The 18,710-nt window shown below is 47.2% G+C and overlaps 1 protein-coding gene across 1 annotated transcript in view; it reads left to right on the plus strand.

The window, feature by feature from the left end:
• The window catches only part of LOC142586089 (uncharacterized), a 49,091-nt gene continuing 30,381 nt past the window's right edge, over positions 1-18,710 (plus strand). Inside the window, exon 1 of the mRNA XM_075697348.1 lies at positions 1-110. Within this exon, the coding sequence (XP_075553463.1) occupies positions 1-110 (110 nt within the window). The remainder of the gene's footprint in view (positions 111-18,710) is intronic.

Below are 18,710 nucleotides of genomic sequence, written 5' to 3' on the forward strand. Positions count from 1 at the left end.
ATGGCTGTTAATGATGCAGAGCCACCAGCGTCTAAGTCTACGTGGCTGTCGCCTCTGGCCTTCCTCTTCTCCATCCTGCTTCTCATGACTTGCACAGTTTTTGTCACCAGGTAAGTCGACCACTCTTCGAACACTGCCAGTTAGGACAGCTGCAAATAAATTGGAAAAATGAGAGTTTCCTACGGGACAACAACGAACGCGCGAACGATCACCTCTGAACTACAGCGTTGCAGGAAATCTCTCAAGTTAAACAGAAAACAGAAATTGCAACGGCTTAATAATACGTAGCACGTGTGCTTACCTGAATTTCATTGGCGTTAAATAAACGAATTTTGTGGTTTTACGTACCAAAACTACGATCTCATTATGAGGCACTCACTAATGGGGAACTCCGTAATAAATTTAGCCGCCTGAAGTTATTGGATGTGCACCCGATTCACGGCACACCAGCGTTTCTGCATTTCGGCCACGTGGATTTGCTACCACAACGGCCAGGATTTGGACTCGCGACCTCGTGCTTGCATCACAAAGCCAAGCTGCTTATCTACCGTTTATTTATTTTATTTTAGAAGACTGCTGACTCCAGTGGGTGGCGTTGCGGAGTGGGCAGCAAACGATGAGCTAGTACGTAGGAGTTGAGACATCGTAGGTTCCTTGCTATTTAAATTATGAGGTTTTACGTGCCAAAACCACTTTATGATTATGAGGCACGCCGTAGTGGAGGACTCCGGGAATTTCGACCACCTGGGGCTCTTTAACATGCACCTAACTATAAGTACACGGGTGTTTTCGCATTTCGCCAGCATCAAAATGCGGCCGCCTTGACCGGGATTCGATCCCGCGGTTCCTTGATATTTGACCAACGTAGCTAAATTATGTTGTGCCTTCAGTTAGTAATTGAACTTCACGGTATTATGTAATGAGCGATTTGTACCTACGATGTGGCGCTGCACGGAACCAGTGGGTTAGCCAGGAGTTTATTTTCCCTGAAGTGGGCACCCAATTGACCGGGGACAGCTGGAGGATGGGAAGACGGGGTAGGGCAGGGGGCATGCAGGTGCACAGAAATTTCGGGACGGAAAGAGGGAGGGCGCGTGCTAGGTCTGCCCTTATCCTGGTTACGCTGTTGTAAGGAACACCAGTGCATAATCGCGTGCCAGCTATAGAGCGAGTCCTGGTGATATCGCACATCTTCAACAACGCCCCTCTAATATGAAGGTGACAGCGTGGCGGTAACAGGCCTCCTGCTGGAACCCGAGCGCAGGCTTCTTTTTTTTCCTTTTCAGCCTCTTTTTCATACGATTCCGTTTTCTTTTTCAAAGCCATTTCACGTGCAAGTCTGCAGTGCTCCCATCATTAAAAAGAATTATGTGCATCCAACACACATATTGAAATTTATGGGAAGCGATGAATAAAAATATTCTACAGTCCCAGGAAAAGAAGATTAGAACAAGTGGCTGGCGGCCTGAGGTACAAAATCGCGAGACGAGGCGCTGCTGTCCCCGAGCGTGCTGGTAGTGAGCGCCGTGAGAGTGCAAAGCACATTCCTTTTTCGAAAGCAAGGGTGGCCGGCAGAGACCGACACATCTTGAAGCCCGCATTTCGAAAGCTACCATATATGCCTCACTTTTCGGCCAAGATATATGCGTCAATGACGCTGCGCAGTGAGGCTTCGATAAACAAAGTACCATTGCTGATAACGCTCGCCCTTCGAGAAAAATGGGCTCACGTGCGTAGCCTCGTTGGCGCATAGCTTGGCCGATAAGTGAGGCACATGATAGCTTTCGAAATGCGTGCTTGAAGATCGGTTGGTTTCTGCCAGGCATCCCTGCTTTGGAAAATGAAATGTCCCTTCCACTCTCCCTGCGCGCTCAGGAACAACAGCGCCGCGTGTCGATATTTTGCCGATCCGGCCACCAATCCATTGTGCTAATCGTTTTCCCTTGGGACTGTACGTATCGATTCACACCGATATATAAAATGTTGTTTACTTTTATCCTATGCAGCGTTGTATCTCATGCAGAGTTTATGTTTATTGCCTGCACTGTAGCAAGCTTAAGTTCATTAGCATTCACAAAAATAAGAAAAGCATACGGCTCAATGCCGAAGCATATCAATAAGATATTGCAGACCCCGCGGTAAGTTGCCAGGTAAAAAAATATCAGTACAAAATTACGCGACATACATGTAGCAAAGAAAAAAAAGTAAAATGATGAAAAGAATCTTCACAAGTGCTGCTGAAGATGCATTCCCGGACGGGCCTGCAGCCTCAACATTCTTTGTATTCGCCCCTCGTCGCCGTGTTAGACGTGAAGAGACGGATAAAAATTGGCCAACAAAAACATGCCAACCTAACGCAGTAACGATAGAGGCAGGCGAATTGCGGTTGGTGCTCACAAACAACTATGCAACTTTAGAACAGAAAGACGAAGATAACATAGAGGTTAGGAATGAAACATTAACCAGGGTTATTTCAAAAGCAGCAACTGAGGTTGGATGTAAGATACCACGGCTTCCAATAGGTAAGCTCTCCCAAGAAAGGATCTGACAAAGAAACGAGAAAACATGTAAGCGTCTGTGTCATGGTATCAGATAGAGTTTGCTGAAATGTCAAAGCTGAAAAACAGGAAGAAAGTAAACGATATTGGAAATTGTAACGCCGTAAATATCGAGGAAGCAGCAAAAAATGGCAACAGCATGAAATCACTTCAGAACTTGGCATGATACCAAGCAAGACGTATGCAATGAAAGATAAGTAGGTCAATGTCATCGCCAGTTTCGACGCTACAGTAAAAGCAGCAGAAGAATTCTATGCTGACCTGTACAGCGCCCAGAGAAGCCACACAAACTTCATTGGAAGTAGTCATGAAGTATATACAGCGGCTACTTCTATAACGAGCGATGAAATCCGTAGGACCTTGCAGGACATGCCCCAGGGAGAAGCAACAGGAGAAGATAGAATAACAATGGAGTTAACCAAATATGGAGGAGATATTAAGCCTGAAAAGCTTGCGGCTCATTATACGGAGTGCTTCACGGCTTCCAGTGTACTATAGAACTGCAAGAATGCCATCATTATACTAATCCCTAAGAAGGAAGACGGTGAACAATAGGAGAAAGAGAGTCGACTGCATTGCTGTCAGCAATCACGGGGGCGGACGCACCCTCGCTCCGTCTAGCAGACGGCCGAGATGGCCCAGGTCTCAGCGGCTGCCTCCGCTAGCGGGACGGCCCAGACCTGGTCTTGCTGGTCTAATCTGACGGCCTTAAAATTTAACACCGGCAGCAATAGAAAACAGGAAATTCACAGGCCCATCAGCTTCCTTTCAATTTTGCAAAAATAATTACCAACATAATTTTCAATATAATCATGGAACTCTTCAATCAACAACGAGACCAGGCCGATTTCAGGAAGGGATATTCTACAATAGATCACATTCATGTCATCAGTAAGGTAGTTGAGAAATCTGCTGAGTACAATGTGCCTCTCTATATGACTTTCATAGATTATGAAAAGTAGTTGAATTCTGCAGAGATACTAGAAAACATGAAGGCATAGCGCAATAAAGGAGTACAGCAAGCATACGAGAATGTATTGGGGGAAAATTCGGAGCGTTTCCACTATGTCAAGATGGAAGACAAGCGAAGCTGTATTGCTCAATAGCTATATTAAGTTCTATATGATGTTTATTGTATATGGGTTAAATAAAGGCACAGACACATATCTTCGTTGTTTGTTTTATGTTTTGTTTTTATTATTTATTTATTTTACTTTTTTCATATTTTCAAATTCATTATTATTATTTTTTACTTTATACGTTACACGGATGTTTCAACACGCATCGTCAGTGACTAGCGTAGGACCACAGCATTCATCGCTCCGGCGCATTGTTTTTGTCAACAGCATAACCTCGTTGTTCGTTTCGCCTTTTGTATTATTATTATTTTTAATTTCTTATTTCTTTTATTTATTAAATTTAATTTTTACTTTATATGTTACACTGATGTTTCGACACGTGGGTCCCCCATGTGACAAGGATAGTTCAAGGGCGCGTTACAGGTCCCCGAGCCCACAGGTGTATGTGCCATTGAGCTCGAATTCATTCAGAATTATCAGCAAGATTAACCCGCACGATGATTTGTGTTTGTCCTCATCTCGGACACATTTTTCCCAGATCCTAGCAATAGGCATCTTTCCGGTAATATTTACAAAGATTTATGAGCTATCTTTGTTAGCCCCCCAAAAAGTAGCAAAGTCCCTATCAATAAAGAGGTCAGACAAAGTGATAAGGGTCCCCCGGTGATACGAAGCTTGTTGCTGACTGCACTTTGCAGCGGCTCACGTATCCTGAGGGGGTCAGAAAAAAGATATTAGAGAGTTTTAGAATAGGGGCCCCAAACGTTTTGGGGCCCCAAAGAAATAGCGTCGAAGCCACTGCGCATGCGCAAGACGCAAACTCCGTTTGGGTTTTGCGTTGGGAACGCTATTTCACCGATTTAGCGCGAGCCCAAATAGCGGTCCCAAAAGCTTTGCGTCGGCAAACATGGCGGCACCCATCGAAGCGACGGCTCTAACCTAGCACAAAACTGGGTTCGATTCGCAGTAGGGCGTGAGGTTCGCAAGCTAGGAGAAGTGACTGCGGTTATCGCTTTCTCTCAACTAGCGTGTGTTATGAAGATTGACTCATTAGACGCCGCTGATTTTGAATTCGATTGTGGATTTTGTGGTTCGTAGGCCTAACACGGCTAAGCTTGGCTGGTGAAGGCTAGTAAAGTTGGCTTGCTCAAAACTAAGCGCAACTAATTATTTGCTGCTTACAGAATAACCTCTAAATTGTAATTAAACGCGAATACACGCTGGTCTAAATTATTATTCCTATCATAAAATGGTATATTTTATTTAATTATTTCTAATAGCTTTTCTTTGACGCCGTACTCGCGCTGTCAGCGCAAGACGCTATCCGCAAACGTAAAACCCTATTCTAAAACTCTTCACTCCTACGTGCCCCAACGCTAACACCCGCAAAGCTCTTTGGGGCCCCAAACTATTGGGGCCCCTATTCTAAAACTCCCTATTGCGACGACATAACGCGTAACAACCACGTTTTATTACATCGTTACGAAGCAGTGAGCTGTCCAAGCTTCCTCAGAGAGAGCGATAAAGAGTTACGATTCCTCAAAAGCTGGAGGCTCATTGGCGGGGGCTTCCTTTATAGCGTGTGGAATGCTCTGGTTCAGGAAAAGGAGAGGGCGATGTCAGCGAACGCTCTGCACGCTTGCGACCACCGCTCGGTAAACGTAGACCAGTTCAACAGATTCTCTAACTGCGTGTGTCGCGAACCCATTCTTTCAGAAGGCGAGCTTTGCAAACATGGACCCTCTCTCCACTTGTCCCATCTAGCATCGACAAGCGAAATTCCTTTCCAGCCTTCTCCCAAACCGGAGCTCGAGGATAGCGTGACGAATGCGTCGTTAGGCCCGCCTTCAATTTTTTTGCTTGCTTTTTTGCTGCGCGGTGCACTTAGGCCACGTGACTTAGGCTGACGGCGTCGCGAGCTGTGGCGTTTGTCTCGTTTCGCGCAGCACACTATTTTGCGCGCTGTGCACGAGCACACCTGACTGGCGTTGCAAGTGGTATAAGTCAAAGCGAATACTGAGGCACACACGAGCGGTTCATAGAGCATGATCGCGCGCTGGAACACGGTGGAAAATGAAATACCCTTGTTGTCCGCGCGCGCGACTGCACGACGTGGCAACAAGCAGACAAAATGGAAGTGCATCTTTCTTGTGCTGCGACGTAAAACTAGAACGCACAGACCTTCTGTTTTTGTGTTTTATTATTTTTCTAAACTTTAATTCGTCTACTGACGCAACAGATTACACAAATACGAGATGTTGCCTTGAATAATTCTCGGTCAGATGTCACTACGAGCGACGTCAGAGCAGTGCGATGTACGCAGGCGCACCTGTGCGATATACGTCGACTCCCTGGCTTGGAGCGCGGCGCCCGCGATGAGAAGGGCAAACGGCGTTCGTCTTGAAATTTCAGCTCTTTCCGAGACGCGTAGTGATGCAATACTTAGCAGGCGCGCATTGAATGCTCGGCGCTTGTCAGCTCAAAATGACCAGATCTGGTGTGGGCCCCTTAACGGTTGCGGGCGGCTCAGCATATTTAAAATATCCGGGCTTTCGCCGTTCCCACGGCGGCGCGACGGAAATTGTTCACCACACAGGTAAATCCTAACAATGCTTAGAAGCATTCAAGCTATTACACTGGGAAGGCTTAGGAGTGAGCATCAACGCCGAATATTTTAACAACTTTCTCTTTGCAGACTATGTGCTGTTCAGCAACACTGAGGATGAACAGCAACAAATTATTGAGGGCCTTAACCGAGGAAGGCAGAGAGCAGGTTTGAAAATTTGTGTGCTGAAGACGAAGGTAATCTTCAATAGTTTGGCAAAGCAAGGAACAAGAATCCGTGATGGCCAGTTTCTGTACGATAAAATCTTTACCTATGACAATTACTAACAGGGAACACTGATCATGGGAAGAAAATTTACGAAAGAATAAGAAATGGGTCCTAGTACTAACTGAGGTACGGTAGCTAAGTGGGCGAGTCAGTGTAACTGCAACATTGCTTACAGAGCGAACGATCCAACAGGGACAAAGAAAAAGACGTAACACGGGCGCTGGCTCAAGGCTGAAAGTTTAATTCTTACAGACACCAGATAACTATTAAATCCCACTCAACGCGCACACCCGCACTCTATACAATCCATTACCCTTAAGCAAAGCGCGAAACGTGACAGAATACGGCTATACACAAGATAGTGGGTTTCAATGGTCACATACCTCCACAAATATTTTACCCTTTGTAGTGTAGCATAAGTAACGCTTTGCTGATTCACATGTTGCTAGATTTACTGATAAGGCAGGCCTCTGAAATGAAGCGAGCTTTTTCACATTTATTACAGCGAAGCTGCATGTGGCCAGCCGACTCGTCGGTACGTCCGTCGCCTGTACGCGGGAAACACCTGCGTTGCTAACCCATGCGCTTGCGCGAGAAAAAGAAAAGAGAAATAGAAGCGCGCCATTGGCTGCACCAGTAGTAACGTCGTTGCTATCTGGCGCAGCCGATGGCGCGCGCAGCAGTCTCCCTTCGGCTCCGAAATGGGTAGGCCACGGGCATACCTACTCCTGAGGAGTAAGCAGCTCGTCTACGTCGTGCCGATGCTGCAGCGCAGGCACAAGACCAGGCTCGTGCAGCCGAGCGCTAGAAGCAACTGCGTACCAAGGATCGGGCACCCTACCAAGCCGTCGGTTAGTGAACCGTTGGGATTAACCCAGTGATGAACCCCGGCGCCTCACGTTTCAGCTTCGCTGGCTAACCATCTGTACAGAGTGCTTCGGCGGTGACTTTTTCGCTAGAGTACTGGCGTGCAATCAAATGTGGGCGCGCAACCACCAGCTCTGCAATAGGTTGCCAAATGTAACAGGCTTGCGTTTTTTATGCTGGAAGAATGTTCCTGGAACCTACTGTTCATACAAAACTTGTTTCGCCGAGGTAACAAGATCCGCATGAAGAGAATTTCGTATGCGATCTTGTCGTGGCACGGCACTAATTTGGACCTATGCTTTATCTTCCACAAATTGTGCGCAACTGTATCTGGCATTTTTATGCGTGACTGAACAGCCCGGCACTCACTGGATACTTTCTTCGTTGAAGAAAGAAGAACTCTACCCCACACCGTTTCGCCACACGTTTGATGCTGTGCCAGCCTGTGCACATAAGGAACTGCTGGCCTTTTCCGGTCACTACTTTAATTTCCATCACTTGCTATTTGTCAGTGTTGTAATTGCTTGCCCAGCTTCTCGGCAGTCACCCGGATTGTGTGCTTGGGGTGATCAGCCACGCTTAGCCCGCTGCCTTGATCATTAGCTCCCTTCCAGCAAGCAGTCCTGGCAAGACTTCGTTAACGCGCTACGGAGATAAGAAAAGGCGATATGATTTTGGCTAACTTGCTGTGTGCCAAATTGTACGGTACCAAAGGTTTTACAGAAGGGGGCTTATACGGGGTGTCCCAGCTAACTTTAGCCCGAGTTTCAAAATATGCGAATGCCACGTAGCCAGACAAAACCAAGGTAATATTTTGCCGCTTTTATGCATCACTCGCCAAAGGTTCTAGTGTACTCGTTGGTGCCCGTGTGGTTTTCAGAAACTATACGGATTCGTGTCGCGCGCGGTGTCTGGTAATACAAGGTTCGGCGAGGACATACAGAACAGATAGAATGAGCGATAACATTCGCGTAACTTCGAAAACATGCGGCCACGTCTGACACTGAGCGATAACGTTTAATATTTGTTAGCCGGTGACAAGTGGTCACCGGAGAAAGATAAACTAGCAGAGGTGTCAATATGGACGCTCCAGGCACAATCTTGCCGTCGCTGTAGGCGTCGCCCTGATGTTTCCTATGAAGTACAAGGGTGATGACACCGTCGAAGGGTGTCGTGTGCTGTACGTGCGAGTGAAAACACGCGAGGGAATCTGACAATCGCGACTGCCTCTGGCGCGCTCGAAGGAGGGAAACGGAGAGCGAGCACTAAGGTCGATCCAAACAGGTCGCGAAGCTTCAGGCGAAAACCGGTTCAGTACAAACTGTGACCGACATTAACAAGGGTGGTGATGGGAGCCGCGATTGAAGCGCACTATATTTGGAGGGAACAAACACTGACAAAGAAAAAAGCGTTTTTTTTATTCAAGCGAGAGACAGATTCATTCAACAATAATAAAATTCTTGATGAATTTTATATATTCGTGACGAGTAAAGAAAATACAAGTTTATTTCATTTTATTATTACAAATACATTTCGTATCAGCGCCCATCGTAAACGCCGCTATCACTCACAATGCAATGCAGCTCTTGATATGTGCAGAAAGGCGCGCTCGTAAAGTTCACCTGTTGAAATACGCCCCGCTCACATGTTGTGCTTTCTTACTTCTCGACGTTTGAATTTGGTGACGCGGGTAGCTTCATCGCTTCTTAACCTGTTCAGGTAAAAGTAGCGAGTTACGACCGCCAGATAACCGTTTAGTTGTTTTCGTGTGACTGCGCTGGCTGACGGGCTAGGCGTCCGACGATAGGACCAGCACTCTACACCTAAAGCTTTCATTGGCCTCCAAAGAAAGTATGTTGTCTACAGGGGTGCGATTTCGAGAACCGTACGACTGGCCTTTTCCTGCATGGCTTTCCCCGCTGAAAGCTCGAGGAGGAGGACGCGGAAAAACTTTATTTCCTCTTATTGGTTAGAAGTTAGCGGTGTCAGATGTGGTCGACCATCTTCACGGTCTTCTTCCCCATCTGCGCAGGGTCGACGCCCCTATCCCAGGGCCCCACTGAGGGTGGCTACTCGGTGAGCGTGCCTTACTAGTCCATGCTAGACTTTCGGGTCGCTGCTGGAGAGCACCCACTCCCACTGATCCGCACTCGGGTCTTTAATTTGAAGGAATTCTTGATTGTGAACGCATCCCCATGTAATGTGATACAAGGGGGGCTTAGCGCCGCACCAGGGGCAAATGTCTCTATACTGGGTGGGAAACATCTTCCTGAGTGTGTAGATTTGAGTACGTTCCTGTTTGCAGCCTCCTCCAAGCGGTTGCTTCATGCTGATTTAGGCTGTTGTGGGATGGAGGGTATTTGATTCGGACCCCCTTATAGTAATTCAGAATGTCTGAGTAGCTTGGGTTGACTGGTATGGGTTCCTCAGGGTCGGTGCTTGTGGCTGCTCGGCTTGTGTGCTCTCGAGCTGCCTTTTCCGCCCTTAGGTTCCCTTTTATTCCAGCGTGTCCCGGTACCCAGAAAATTGTATGCCTGACTTTGTTGTTAGCCCTTCGTGTTGTCATACAGACTTGCATTCCAATTTCTTTCTTCATATTCTTGTAAATATTCATGGACATTTGTTTCAACTCATTGCATCCGAGTCATTGTCTCTGTTTCACTGACTGTCTGATGAACACTCGTCTGTTTACACTTTCAATTAGCCCATACTTGGTTGCCACCTTTCTTGACATTTTCCTCCATTCTGTGTCCATGCTTCTAACGTACAGATATTTGCGCACTTTAACCGACAATCCATTTCAATCCATGTTGCTGAGCCTCCAAAACTAATTTGCTCTGCGCTTTTCCGACTTCAAACGAGGCCACATCCATGTCACCCTGCACTGCCTCTATTGTCGTTTTGCCTTGGACTACCGAAGCCAACCTGCTTACCGATCTTTGGTTAACTTCTAGCCCCGACAAGATATCCACTTTTAGGCACAAAGTGACATTCGCGAACGTTAGCGCTGTCGCCAATTATTTCTATTCACATTCCAAGCAACACCTCATATTTATTGTTGCCCCAAAGGGATCTGTGCTTCCCTACTGCTGCATTTACTTTTACACTACGTTCAGATTATCATGGTGGGTGCTTGAGTAGGCCTTTCCTTCGTTTTTATATACGCCAACGTAATTATATTGCATGACTATGGGTATGACTTGATGTTGAATTGACACCACGTAATTACTCGTTTATTCATTAAACATCATAATTCCCAATTTCAATGTGCTCAACTTAAGGCCTAGATTTGTTGCTGCGTTTCCACATATATTCGCAAGTGTCTGTAAATTACTTGCATTGTCGGCTGGCAGCCCTATTTCGTCCACATACATCAGTCTGGGCATCTGATGTTGCACCATTTGCCATTACAAATGTATAATAAATCAAAGCCTAATTCAGTTCTTTCCAGTCGTGTATCCATGCCCTTACCATAAAGCGTAAATAAGAATGGAGACAGAGGACATCCTTGCTTCGGTCCTTGGTCAATTTCCACCGCCTGATTACATTTTCGGCTTTCCCGTACAATTTGTACCTGGTTGTCCCTGTATATCTGCCTCAGCAGCTCCACGATATCGTCAGCTATCATGCTTGAGAATATTTCGTAACAATTCCCTGTCTACATTGTCGCAGGCTCCTTTAATACAGAGAAATGCTATCCATAAAGGTCTTCCTGAGCAACTAGATTTTCTATGCACTGAATTGGTACAAACATTATCCTCTCAGTGTCTGCCAAGCCTGAACCCATTCTGTAGTTCTCCAAGCAGATCATTTTGAGCGCAGCTCATAGGCGCCTGCTCCTGCATTGAGCGTCGGCGTGCCTAGGCGTCGTTTTTCGGCGTAAATGAGCAAAATCGCAGTGCGAGCACAGCGAAATATGAAAGCGAACGCGGAGCACAGTGTTAGACAAAAGAAAAGCGCGAGAGGTGGAAAGTGGGGGAGTGGAGGAGAAACGGCCTGCGCATGCGCTGGGTCTCCGGCGGCGAAGGCATCCGCAGCCGCGTGAGTGATCGCATCTGCACTCCCGAAGATGGACCAGGGTGGCGTGAGGTGGGGAGGGCTACGCTCGTGTGCGCGGCGTCAGCGCTGCTGAGGTCAGTCCGTGGTACCAGTGTGGTGGGGATCACTGTCCTGCAAGGGGCGATGACAAGCGGCTACGACTAACCCTCGAATGCGAAGGTCTAACTTGGCTCGAACTTGACTTCTGACAGTCTCAAGGCAGCTTCGCCGCGCGTCCTAAATCGCGCTCGAGCTTGCGGACGACATTCGAACGACTTCGCTGGGTCGAAGTCCGGTCAAGTTTCAAGTCTGCTCCCGGGCTAGCGTGAAACTGACTTTGTGTGTTATTCCAACATGGGAGCCTCCCGAACAGACGTCACGCGGAGGTTAGCTACTTTCGAGTTTGCTTGCCACGCCATGGACAGAGCATTTTCCGAGGCGCAGCCCTTGCCAAATATTCCGGCGGAATTACGTGACCGAGGGAATCCGATGGAGCTGTACGACGACGAACAATTCCTCGGTCGCTACAGATTCACGAAGAACGCCGTGCGACTTCTCGCTATTATGGCTATCCAGGAAATAGGGGACAACAGAGGACAGCGTGTGTGCTTCCCATGGCGCAGTTGCTGATGGCTGTGATGTTTTACGGTGCTGGCACGTTTCAAGCAGTAACCGGGGGTCCGGTCCACATTTCTCAGCCAACAATGCGCCGCGCAGTTGGAAACGTGACTCTGCTCATCGCGAAGCACCTGCGTCCGATGCTGGCGCGCTTCTCGCAGTCGCGGAAAGATTGATTGCGAGCGTATTTTCTGATCTCCAATGACTACATATGCCATCACCAGTTATTAGCGCTCACGACCATAGTTACGCTCAGCATGCCGAACTGTCACGCACTCAGCCACAGAATGCGAAACATGCGCATGAGCATAATAAAAAGTATCTCAAATGAGCCAGTCACGCAGAACATGTGCGCTCACCAGTTTTGTGGCGCTCTCGCTTTTCTTTCACCGCTTCCTCTTTCCGCTTTTGCTTCAGGTTGGTCCAGCATTTTTTCTGTTACAGGTGATCGCGCCGCGTAATCCCGTGTTTGGCATTGTTTTGCTATTTCTTTCCATGTCTGATTCTTCTTGGTCAACCACGCGATATTAGTTTTCTTGCATTCCAGAATAGGCTTGTTGTCGTTCGCAAGTGTCGTCAGCAGGCTCTTTTCGTCTTCTGTAAAACGGGGTGCCGTCTTGCGTTGCGGTGCATTCTCTTGGTGCGAGAGCGTACGTGAGTGCCACATTTCAGCGTCAAAGCCTGTTGACTGGATAGCAATTTCGTACCAAAGGCGGCGTGCGGCCGTCGCGCGAGCCCCACTACTTGTTTTCCTAACAGACGGCACTTTCCTAGCAGACGACACGCGCTGCCAATTTGAGATGTCTACGACTGTGCCACACTCTCCCTCTCGTTGTTCTCGACAAACCCTCCATGCAAAGTAGACAAAACGTTTAGGCGTGTCATTTTATTTATTTATTTTGTTTTTTATCGGTTTTTGTCAACCATACGGGTTCGAACAGGGGACTCTACGGCGCTCGGTACTCCTCGTTCGCAGCACATGTTGCAGTTTTTTTTTCTTGTTTGTGACTACGGCCTAGCGCATTCGAATAGGTTGGCCTTTTCTTCAAAGGCCCGAGCAGAACAAGCGCCGTCGCCTTCCTGTTGGAATGCCTATAGGCGAAAAGGTACGCGCGAGCTCCCTCAGAAACCGATCGTGTGCCTTGTCTCGGCCTCTTGCATCCGGTTGCCGGCCCAGACGGCACATGAACGCCTTGCGGCAATCGAGAACAAAAGCCATTGAAAGACCACCAAACGAACCAACCATTTCGTTCACTTCTCTACGGCCAGTTATAAAAACGCGCAACCAGACCTCTCAGTTTAAAAATAAGCTAAAAACAAAATAAATGTGACTATAAAATTAATTTGCACTCAGATACACGGCCGAGGAAGTGGCCATCACCCTGGCCACTGTTGACCCAGCCTGTTACACCATACTGAGCGACTCTCGCGCAGCAATCAACAACTACATCAAGGGTCGTATTTCTCAGCAATCACTCCGTATCTTACAAGAAGCCCCGCATTCGTCTGAAAATCAAATCACCCTCGTCTGGATCCCAGCACACGCCGGCATTGTCCACCCGCACCTCACCAACCTCAACGAGGTTACACACTCCGTAGCACGAGGAATAGTCAACCGTGCCGGAGATGGTGCAGGTGCACCCGTAGGACGCGACCGCCTTACAAGATACAACGACCTTGTGAAGTCATTTTACCTCGCAAGAAGAACCTTCCCCACCCCTCACCGCAAGTTAAACAGAGCACAGGCAACCACCCCTCGCTTGTTACAGACCAATACATACCCCTTCCTCACACGCTATCATACAATATACCCCTACACCTACCCGAGCCAGACGTGCAAGGTCTGTAAAACTCAATCAGCAACACTCCCCCACATGCTATGGGTGTGAAAACATCAATACCCAGACCATAATCCCGTGACCCTCTCGTCCAGATGACACGCCACCCTGCGCAGCTCCCATCTCAACGACTAACTCTGGGCAATCCAGCAGGCCTACGAAGCGGCGAAGAGACAAGACCTCGACGTCCCATCGTGGGAGGCATAGGCCCAGCCGACTAAACTGCTGGTTCTCATTAAAGTTCACTGTCTCTGTCTCTCAAATATGCTGTCGCCTAAAAGTGGAGCACCGACTAGAAAAAATGGTGAAACCTGCAACTCAAAAAGCGCGCCAGAACACCGAGGCTTGAAGACCACTCATCGCAAGTTAATAAGGTATTCTCTATTACTGTTCTCCCCAATTCTTCCCAATCTAGGTCTCTGAATACCTCCTGTAAACACTCTGTGAACAGGATTGGGGAGATCGTATCTCCCCGCCTTACACTCTTCTTTATTGGAATTTTATTTATTTCTTTATGGAGGACTACGGTGGTTGTGGAGCCGCTGTAGATATCATTCAGTATTTTTACATGCGGCTCGTCTACACCCTGATAACGTAATGCCTGCACGACTGCTGATGTTTCGACTGAATCAAACGCTTTCTCGTAATCAATGAAAGTTATAAATAAGAGCTCGTTATATTCCGGATATTTCCCTATCACTTATCCGTATACAGGGAGGCCAGTTTTTCTAGAACAATCTGCCCACCATCCTTCAACAAATCTGCTGTTACCTGATCCACCCCAGCTGCCTTCCCCCTTTGTATAGCTCCCAAGGCTTTCTCTACTTCTTCCGGTGTTACTTGTGGGATTTCAAATTCCTCTAGACTATTCTGTCTTCCATTATTGTCGTGGGTGCCACTGGTACTGTATAAATCGCTATACAACTCCTCAGCCACGTGAACGATCGCGTCCATATTAGTAATGATATTGCCGGCTTTGTCTCTTAACGCATACATCTGATTCTGCCTGTTCCTAGTTTCTTCTTGACTACATTTAGGCTTCCTCCGTTCCTGAGAGCATGTTCAATTTTATCCATATTATACTTCCATATGTCAGCTGTCTTACGCTTGTTGGTTAACATGGAAAGTTCTGCCAGTTCTGTTCTAGCTGTAGCGTTAGCGGCTTTCATGTATTGGCGTTTCTTGATCAGATCTTTCGTCTCCCGCGATAGCTTACTGGCACCCTGTCTAACGGAGTTATCACCGACTTCTATTTCACATTCCTTAATGATGCCCATAAGATTTCGTTCATATCTTCAACCCTAAGGTCCTCTTCCTGAGTTAAGGCCGAATAGCTGTTCTGCAGCTTGATCTGGAATTCCTCTATTTTCCCTCTTACCGCTAACTCATTGTTCGGCTTCTCATGTACCAGTTTCTTCCTTTCGCTAATCAAGTCTAGGTTAATTCGAGATCTTACCATCTTATGGTCGCTGCAGCACACCTTGTCGAGCACGTCCACATCTTGTACGATGCAAGGCTTAGCGCAGAGTATGAAGTCTATTTCATTTCTAGTCTCGCCATTCTGGCTCCTGCACGTGCACTTTCGGTTATCCCGCTTGCGGAAGAAGGTATTCATTATCCGTAAATTATTCCGTTCTGCAAACTCTACTAATACCTCTCCCCTGCTATTCCTAGAACCTATGCTATAGTCTCCCACTGACTTGTCTCCAGCCTGCTTCTTTCCTACCGTGGCATTGAATTTGCCCATCAGTATAGTGCATTTTGTTTTTTGCTTTAGCCATCACCGATTCAGCGTGTTCATAGAAGCTTTCGACTTGCTGGTCATGTTGACTGGATGTGAGTGCGTCGACCTGTACGACCTTAAATTTGTATGTCTTATTAGGTTTCACTACAAGACCTGCAACCCTTTTGTTAATGCTATAGTATTCCTGTATGTTACCAGCCATACTCTTATTAATCAGGAATCCGTCTCCTAGTTCTCGTCTCTCCGCTAAGCCCCGGTAGCACAGGACGTGCACGCTTTTATCACTGTATATGCTTCTTTTGCCGCCTAACTTCACTGAGCCCTATTATATCCCATTTAATGCCCGCTAATTCATCCAATAGCACTGCTACACTCGCCTCACTAGATAACGTTCTAGTGTTAAACGTTGCCAGGTTCAGATTCCTATGGCGGCCTGTCTGGATCCAGAGATTCTTAGCACCCTCTGATGCGTGACAGGTCTGACCGCCGCCGTGGTCAATGCTTCGCAGCTGCTGGGGACACATAGTAGGACAATTTTTTGTAAGACATATTATTTCTGCGCTGTCCCGCAGGTTTCATGAAAAGAAATTTTTTTTCATCCACTTCTATCGTCTTGGAATATATTCTAATGGATGAAATATTTTCACCTTTCATAAACTTATAGCAGTAAGCTCCCGCGCCAGTTAATGGTCTCTTCGCCCTGTGAAAAGCAGAGCGAACGATGCGTCTTTACGTTACAAGCGTGGCCAAAACTACATGAATGTCTTGAGAAGTACGAGGGAGACTATTTCGGATGTGATGCAATTTGTCGTAGCGGGCGATAGTGCGTCTTGCATCAGTGATCATTCACTGATTTTACGGACGTCTAGGCGTGTGCGAATATTCTAAAATTTCGAACAGAGAATAAAGCATTGGCCTTTCCGATTTATTCGCCGAACGGCATAGCCGTATTTCACAAAGTCAAATATTCTTTCAAAATTTGCGACTGCTTCACTTAGTCAACAGTGTATGATCAGAAATGTGTAAAAGAGGTACAATAGTAAAAATAGATTCTGCGGTGTTGCGCATCAATATATTATGTTTGTAAGACATGCAGTACTGTGGGACTCCAGGTTAATTTTGACCACCTGTATTTCTTTACCGCACATACAGTGCACGGTACACAAGCGTTCTTGTATTCCACCACCATGGGGAGGTGAAAGCCATGGCTACGATTGAACGCTCGACCTTGATTTCAGCTGCGCAACGCCACAGCCACTGAATTGATGAACAATGCGACAACATTCATTGTTGCCATACTGGTCATAAATTGGGCCTTTAATGTGAAGTGTGAACAGTTTCCGTCATTAGTCCGAGCAGGGTTCTGCATAGGTTACCACGGCATTTGGTGAATCGTGAACAGAGTAAACAAACAGAACCCAGCGAAAGCAATCATAGCATTATATCGGCCTATGTGCGCACATTTAATTTTATTATCTCAAGCACTCCCATGACGAGGTGCAACTTTACATCAGAAACGTCAAGACTGTGACACGCAGTTCGCTGATTTCACATTGAGAGTCGAGAGTCAGGACACAACGACGAACCTCTATGAGTCTGTGAGCACACCACTCTAGAAGCCACATATAGCTGATAGCAGCGAAGCTAATGCTCTCGACTGGCAAGAATGATACTGGCTTCACTATTTTTCCGGCTGTCTACGGTATTGTTTTAGAGCGAGCCTCTTTGTGGCTAGGGTTCCGTACATTTTTCATGTGTGCGAGCAAAAATGTGGGGGCGGTCCTGCTCATGGGGCAGAAAGGGTCCAAGCGCAATGGCACATACTCCGGATAGTGGGCGCCGGGACCTGTAACGCGCCCTTGAGCTACCCCTGTCACACCCGGGACCCAAAGAGGTCCCAGGAACAAGAGTAATTACACGATTGGAACTTAGCCCAGCCGATTCACGTCGACCATGCCTACGTTTGCACCGCCCTATCTTTGTCGGCGTTCCAACAACCTGCGTGCCTAGTTTCTTGCAGCTCTCCCGCGCCGCGGCTCCGTCACCCGTTTATATAGGGCAAGGTGCCGTTCTCTATTTTGAATTTCACTTCTCTCATCGTAATGGAGAGGCCGAATGTACCGTGCGCTTCCGGCGACGACTGCATTCTCTTCTCTCTTCTTTCCGTCGTTCTTCGTAGGCGCGTTGCTCCTCGGGAGTACGAACTACACTCGGCCTCCCCATTCTGCGTCACTTCTGCGTCCTGTACTAAACAGCTTTGCTGGTCGTCCAACTTTACGGAGTTGAATTGCTCATGAATTTTAGGTATTGTCACTAGGATCATATAAAGCCAGAGGGCAAAGACGCCAAGGAAAGCAATGGGGCCATTTGCTGTCGTTCAAATTGAAACGTAGAAAAACTGAAGAAAAGAAGAAATTAGAGTGGGCGCAAAGATAACCTGTCACCAATGGGAGACAATAAATCATGCTATAGCAATGGCTACTAATCCGTCCATTACCTTGGGCACTTACAAGTATAGTAGATATAGCGCTGGGACTGTTGGCCAGCGTAACTCGGAGCCATGGCGGGCGGAGTGGAACACCCTCTATGCCTAAGAGTAACAAGTGAACTTAGGAGACCAGACACGTGACTTTGTGAAAGTTTAATTGCGAAATGTGTTTTTTTCTGAGCTGTGTAAGGTTTGGTAAAAGTAGATACACAACAAATTTTGACGCAATCAATATCAACGAGAAGAAAGGGAACCAAGGGGCCCGGCTTTCGTAAGTCTCAACCACATAAAACCAATAGACAATGACAGCAACTAAAGTATATGATGAATTACCTGTTTATTTATTTGTTTGTAGATTCTTCTAAAGAAGAAGAACAATTTAAAATTTATAAAGTAAATGAAAAGGGATGAAAAAGCAGCTGCCCGCAGCTGGGACACAAACCACGTCTTCGCATTACCCGTGCGATAGCCTTACCAATTGAGATACCTCGGCGTTGTCTTCCCATCCAGTTTCACGGGTATTTATGTACGTACACTAGAGTTATTCCCCCGCAGGGGTGTCTACGTCAGCAGGCGTTTGGTGTGTTGCGACACCACGTACCCGAGCACACGAGGGTTGGACCCTCCCGCGTGTAGCCGTGCGCGGC

The sequence above is a fragment of the Dermacentor variabilis genome, chromosome 6, assembly GCF_050947875.1.
Source record: "Dermacentor variabilis isolate Ectoservices chromosome 6, ASM5094787v1, whole genome shotgun sequence".
Classification (NCBI taxonomy): Eukaryota; Metazoa; Arthropoda; class Arachnida; order Ixodida; family Ixodidae; genus Dermacentor; species Dermacentor variabilis.